The sequence below is a fragment of the Stegastes partitus genome, unplaced genomic scaffold (assembly GCF_000690725.1).
Source record: "Stegastes partitus isolate 25-593 unplaced genomic scaffold, Stegastes_partitus-1.0.2 Scaffold466, whole genome shotgun sequence".
NCBI classification, from domain to species: Eukaryota; Metazoa; Chordata; class Actinopteri; family Pomacentridae; genus Stegastes; species Stegastes partitus.
The window spans coordinates 15,750-22,202 of NW_007578197.1; the positions used below are offsets into that span (position 1 = coordinate 15,750).

At 44.5% G+C, this 6,453-nt stretch overlaps 2 protein-coding genes across 2 annotated transcripts in view; one reads left to right on the plus strand and one right to left on the minus strand.

Moving 5' to 3' along the window:
* Positions 1 to 3,325: 3,325 nt before the first annotated feature.
* cldn35 (claudin 35) lies at positions 3,326 to 4,015 on the plus strand. The gene has a single exon (XM_008286717.1). It carries the CDS (start codon positions 3,326 to 3,328, stop codon positions 4,013 to 4,015), a length of 690 nt encoding a protein of 229 aa, XP_008284939.1.
* A 358-nt stretch (positions 4,016 to 4,373) lies between these two features.
* Positions 4,374 to 6,453, minus strand: part of airim (AFG2 interacting ribosome maturation factor) — a 3,144-nt gene continuing 1,064 nt past the window's right edge. The window contains exons 2-4 of the mRNA XM_008286718.1: positions 6,193 to 6,372; positions 6,008 to 6,120; positions 4,374 to 4,665 (exon numbers count right to left, since the gene is read on the minus strand). Of these exons, the coding sequence (XP_008284940.1) occupies positions 4,625 to 4,665; positions 6,008 to 6,120; positions 6,193 to 6,372 (334 nt within the window). The 3' untranslated portion in view covers positions 4,374 to 4,624. The remainder of the gene's footprint in view (positions 4,666 to 6,007; positions 6,121 to 6,192; positions 6,373 to 6,453) is intronic.

Genomic DNA, 6,453 nt, shown 5'->3' on the forward strand with positions numbered 1-6,453 from the left:
GACACTAAAATGTTGATATTAACTTGTGTTCCCAGGACTTTCGGTGTTTGAGGTGGAGTTACCAGTTCTGTGTTTGATTGTTCTACATTATTTTCTTCTGTTTATTGTAGTAAAGCAACTCTTGTCTGTAGAATTGTGTGAATTTTGGAGCTGAGACACTTGAATGATTCTGTAAATTATTCCAGAATTCAAATTTCTAAAAACCGTCCCACTTTACTTGGTTAATATTCATTTGTGAGAGCGTGTGAGCAGCACCCTGCTGGAGCCTCCAGGTAAAGAGGTCAAACATTCAGCGGCTCTGACCTGCAGGACAACAACAAAGAACCTGAGACTGTGACCTGGCTGATAATGAACTCTGTAGTTCTACAAAGTAGGTTAAACGTCATCAGGAGCAGCCAAACCACAATCGTGTGATGATAGTTGCTGAAACTTTGGGCTGTTTCTCGTGTTTTTGGTGTGACCAGGTTGTAACTCTGCTGGTTTCTGTTCCTGCGTCCACACCGGACAGCCATCGCTGGTATGCGTCCCCTTCCTCCTTTGTGTATCCTCTCCTGTTTCCCCGCTGGTTGTCATGACCACCGTTACCACGGCGAGCGGAGGCTACAGAAGAAAGGAAACCCGAACCGCAGATCTTGATGCCGTGATATTTAATTCATCAACACAACGGCACGCTAAGGTTCAGTGGCGACGCCATTTGCTCGGCCGGAAAGGAAAAGAAAAGTGTGCATATGCAGACAAAGAGCTGCTGTCACATCCGTCTGTTCTTCCTCCACGAGCTGCTCAATTAACAGTAAACTCATAATAAATCACCTGATGAACACGTGTCAGTCTGTTCAGACACTGATGAATAAACTCTCTGACTCTGTCTCTACTTGAATATATCCGATTTATTCATGTGTATAGCGTTATATATGCATCACACACTGATATTCATACTGTGTACTGATCCTTTAATATGTATTCACTATTGTTTGACTCATACGGACCACTCACCAGTTTTAAATGTCTGTAAACAAATCCTTACATACAATATATTATTTATATATACATACTTCACTTAAAATGTGAATCCAACCTGTTTATTTATGACATTCATACGATATAATTATGTTACAGAGCAATTTAAATAAAATTCGACACACCGTCCAACAATTATAAGCACAATAATCCACCATGTCAGATCTGTATAAACGCTGTAAAAATATGCACAAAAACAGAGCAAAAATTATTATATGATACACACACACACACACAAAGACGGTGAAAATAACTGAAAATGTCTGAAAAATAATTGTATTTTTAACTGATTTAAATGAAGCTATTTCTAAAAGTCAGTATGTAAATTCATACTTTTTTTTTATTTTACAAAATGATGTGTGTAATTAACAAAATGTAAAATAACTGTTAGAAGAGGATTATTATCATTATTAAACAATATTTACCATTTTCCAACCTTTAGCATTTTGCTTTTGATGGGGACATGATTGACAGTTTTTTAATACAGGTAACATGTAAATTAATACTTTTTTGAATTGTGACTTTACAAGATATTATAAACAATTTAACAAAAATTAAATAATTTAAAAAACAAATAATAAAAAAATTCTCTAATTTTTTAATTGTACAATTTTAAAAAATGTTATTTATATTTTTAAGTGTTTACAAAATGTGCACATTTTAAAAAATCTGTTAGTTTTACAAACAGTAATTTGTTTTTTTTTAATCTAAATGTATTTTTTTCCTGAACACATTTGAAGATGCTAAAAATAAAATACTCGATTTTCTTTTTTATTTAAATAGATTTGTAATTTTCCAGTGTACCTAATAGTGTGACTTTCCAAAAAACTGTTTACAGATTTTTTAAGTGTGTGGAAGACGTACATGTGTTTATAATCTTTATTATCTTTATTGCATTCTTATATATTTCCTCTTCATTCTTTATTAATCATCACCTTGATCAGGTTTGAGCTAATTCAACCAGCGAGGGGTCAAATCCTGTAAACCTTTAAATTCAGCTTTTCTAGTTCCCACTTTGTCCGCCTGAAACATGCTTTAAAAAGCCCTCTGTGTTGTTTATTTCTCCTGCTGCTTTTCAGCGTTTTAAACACCTCAGTCGTTGTTAGAATAAAGGAAACTATGAGCCCTTTTGTGAATCACACAAAAAGGAAAGCTGATTTTTGTGAACGCTCCTTTAAAATAAATGCAAGTTTGTGCAGCGCGGAGCCAAACAGAGGAGTGTAATCCCCGTTGTCGAGGCCCCACATGTCGTCTTTGTGTTACTGATCCACCTACAGACCAGCCTCCCTCCATCCATCCATCCCTCCCCGCTTTTGTTGTCTGTCGCCCCTCCTGCTCGGCTTCGGCTGCTTCGTTCTGTTTTTTTTGTTTTTTTTTCTTTCCTGGGGTTCAGCGTCGCTCTCTGCAGGTCTGACAGCAGCTGAAGATGGGAGGAGGCGAACCGATGCTCCACTTACCCACAAGTCTCCCCATTCAGCCCTGATTTGTTATTTATAACGTCGCTGGAACCACATTTCTGCTTCCCAAAGAGGCGTTTGGGGGAGGGTGAAGCCTGAAGTGGACCCAGTTCATTGTCCACAAGGAGACACTTCAGCGGCCGGCTTCCTTCTCTGGGATTAAACAAACCTGTCGCCTGTGAAGGTGGACTGACTGGAACAAGCTGCCCGGACGCCCGTTTGAGGATAAAACTGGACGTGGAGGTGAAAAGCTGCAGCGTGTTTTTGTTTTGTGTAACCGAGCGTCAGCGTCGGGAGCCTGGCGGTGACAGGAGACACTCACAGCAGCATTGGTGGCCTCCAGTCCACGTATCAGGTTCTATCGGCGTGATCCATCTCCGTAAGGCAACACCGGACCGGGAGAGCGTCACTCAGACAAACAGCAGCTCGACAGTCGCTCGGCCTTCTGGGTCCGAAGCACAGCTGAAGGGCAAAGACACACTTCCACAAGGAAAACAGGAAATCCTGGCAGAGGTCCACGTCTTCCTGTGGACGGTGAAGCCTCATCGATCCGGCCGAGCCACAGCTGGCTGCACAGCGATCGGCTGATCAATAATGCAGTGAGTCCGACTCAGGGATGAACAGGAGAAAGTGTTGGAGCCGCTGATCGCCTGAAGAGCTGGAAGGGAGCGACTACTTGTGGATCATCCAGAGAGCAGATGTTGAAAAGGAAAAGAAAAAGAGAAGAACATGGCTGCTGACGGAGTGACACTCGAGCGAAGACCATAAGAAGCACCAACAGGACGCTCAGAGACTTGTGAGACCAAAATAAGGACCAGAAAACAAGCAAACTAGTCAACAGCTCGGTCGTCATGGTGAACACGGGGATGCAGCTGATCAGCTTCACCTGCGCCGTCACCGGCTGGATCATGGCGATCGCCGTCACCGCGCTGCCGCAGTGGAAGGTGTCGGCCTTCATCGGCAGCAACATCCTGACCTCGGAGATCAAGTGGGAGGGGATCTGGATGAACTGCATCTACCAGACGACGGGCCACATGCAGTGCAAGACGTACGACTCCATGCTGGCGCTGCCTCCGGACATCCAGGCCGCCCGCGCCCTCATGTGCCTGGCCATCTTCATGGGCTGGCTGTCCTGCACCGTGTCCTGCTGCGGCATGAAGTGCACCACCTGCGCCGGCGACGACCGCCGCGCCAAGGCCGGCATCGCGCTGTCCGGCGGCGTCCTCTTCATCCTGACGGGCCTGTGCGTGCTGATCCCTGTCTCCTGGACCGCCAACACTGTGGTCCAGGACTTCTACAACCCCAACGTGCCGCTGATGCACAAGCGCGAGCTGGGCCAGGCCATCTATCTGGGCTGGGCCTCCGCCGTCATCCTCATGATCAGCGGCGCCGTCCTGAGCAGCACCTGCCCGCTGATGGAGCGGGGCGGCCGCTACCGCCGGGGCTACATCGGCCGGAGCTTCGCCAATTCACCGGCGACGGCACCGGATCCTCCAAAACCCATCACTTCCAACAACCTGCCGCTGAAGGAGTACGTGTAGAGAGACAAGTTCACCGTCTCCGGTTTTAAATCTGTGAAATTGAAGCTATAAATGGAAATCTATATATTTATTATCATATCCGATCTATTTTGTATATCTCTTCACCATGTTTGTCTTTTCCTGCGCTGTGACTCTCGGTAGTGCCTGAAGAAAGCCCGTCCTGTCCAGTCAGACGGGCTTCAATGATGGCTAGTGTTGTGAGGACTGCAGTGATTTCTGATTCGCTTGTTCTCCGGCGACGTCATTACCTCTCGAATAGTCACATGATGCCTTGGCTGAGTTTGAGAACATCACAGTGGAGAAATAAAGAAGTTTGCTAAAGTGTGCTTAAACAAAAACTGTGTTGGAGCTGTTTTACTTTTTCTGGAGTTTGTATTTATTTTACGGCAGCAAAAATTTGCAAATGTGAAAAAGTTCAAATGTGAAACGATGTCCTTTCCATTCGTCTTCATGCACAGTCCGGTTCATGCAGATAATCCCCATCTGCAGGCGGTTTGTGTGGCTGAAGAAGACTCTGGTCCTCGCCCAGACATCTGAGCGTCCATCCCAGTTACATAAGTTCAGTCGGTTTGCTTTCAGGTTCACGGTTAAGCGTCCCTTCAGCCGTCCTCACTGCGACTCCATGAAGAAGGAAACTTTGCAAAGTGTATCTGAAAAAAGACAGAAAGTAATTAGTTGATCTACAAATTCACGTTATACAAAGCATTAGATTAAAAATGACAGCATCTGAAGATGTGTCGATATTTACTCCGAAACACAAGTGGAATAAACTGACTGTAGACCATATTAGAATATCTGACTGTTTTATGTAATCTGACCCTCAAGCTGAGCTCCTGTGTCACTCATTTATATCATAATTAAATTATTTAAGCCACATAAGCTGCTATTACAGATCCTGAAGCCACTGAGCTGTAGTTATGTTGATCTACGAGAACATTTGAGTTCTGGTCGGAGGTCATGAACCTCCTCAGAGTCTCTGTCATGGTCCCGTTGCTGCTAAACTCCCACAATGCTCTCTGCTGCCAACATGAACTGTAGTCTGACGCCTCCTCTGGTCTCCACAGGATTAAATAGGAAGAGGCTCCACCTGGTGGAACAACCAGGTACTGCAGCTGGTCTATGGTACATTGACATCCATCCATCCATTATCTATACACCGCTTAATCCTCACCAGGGTCATGGGGGGCTGGAGTCTATCCCAGCTGACTCAGGGTGAAGGCAGGTTCACCTGGACAGGTAACCAGTCTATCACAGGGCTACACTTAGAGACAGACAACCAAGCACACTCACATTCACACCTACGGACAATTTACAATCACCAATTAACCTCAGCATGTTTATGGACTGTGGGAGGAAGCCGGAGAACCCGGAGAGAACCCACGCTGCACGGGGAGAACATGGAGACTCCACGCAGGAAGATCCCGGGTGTCCTCACCGGGACGCCAACCGGCGACCTTCTTGCTGTGAGGCAACAGTGCTAACCACTGAGACACCTGCAGCCCCGGTACATTTACAGACATGCATTTATCGGTTAATGCATTTTAATCAGTTAATTTGTTTTTTGGCACTTAATTGATCGTCAACATCCCTAATTGCAAAAATAGAAAAATTTCAGACTTTTCTTTATTTAGTTGGAAAGTGTTTTGTTGTGTCCTCGTTAACTTCCTCAGGACAAAGACAAAGCAGGTTTACAAACTGAGTCATTCAGCTGAATAGATCTGAGTGTTGTCTGCGTAACTATGATGTGATTAATTAATAATTAGATCTAAATAATTGATAAGCAGCAAAATAAAATATACAGGCATTAAAATATGGCATACAAAAACATCAGTGTTTAAAAGTAAAACTAATATTGGAGGCAATAAAAGGAAGTTTAAAGGAAATTTAAAGCAACTAAAATCAGGACAGGTTCTCAGATAACAGTAGGTTATATTATTTATGGTTTGAGCAGAGCACCGTCACAGCGAAGTCATCTTTATCTTATTATCTTACCTGTGACGGGATCCTCTGCGCTGTCCAGTGACTTCCATCTCTTGGGGGCAGATTCCAGAAGGGAGAAGTCGTCGACTCTCAGCGTCTGCAGCAGAGTTTTCCTCCTCAGGAATCTGAACACACGAGTTCAGGAGAAAAAAAAAACAAGACACAACACAAACAGGCAGACCTGAGCAGAAGGATACTGCTGCCGATAGTGGCGCTCTGCGTCCTGAAGCCACTCCATCATATCAGCGACTGACGGCGTTGCGGCCGATCGCTCGGTTACATCGATCACATCCAGACTGTCTGAGTTCTGTTCAAACTGCTGCTGGACCGCAGACAGCTGATTACTGACGGAGTCTCTGACCGACTGCAGAGAGGACCTGAATGGAAGAGGAACAAAACCTGTGTTGAATCAAAACACTGACACAAACATACCAGCACTTTGTTTTCTGGGGCTCTAC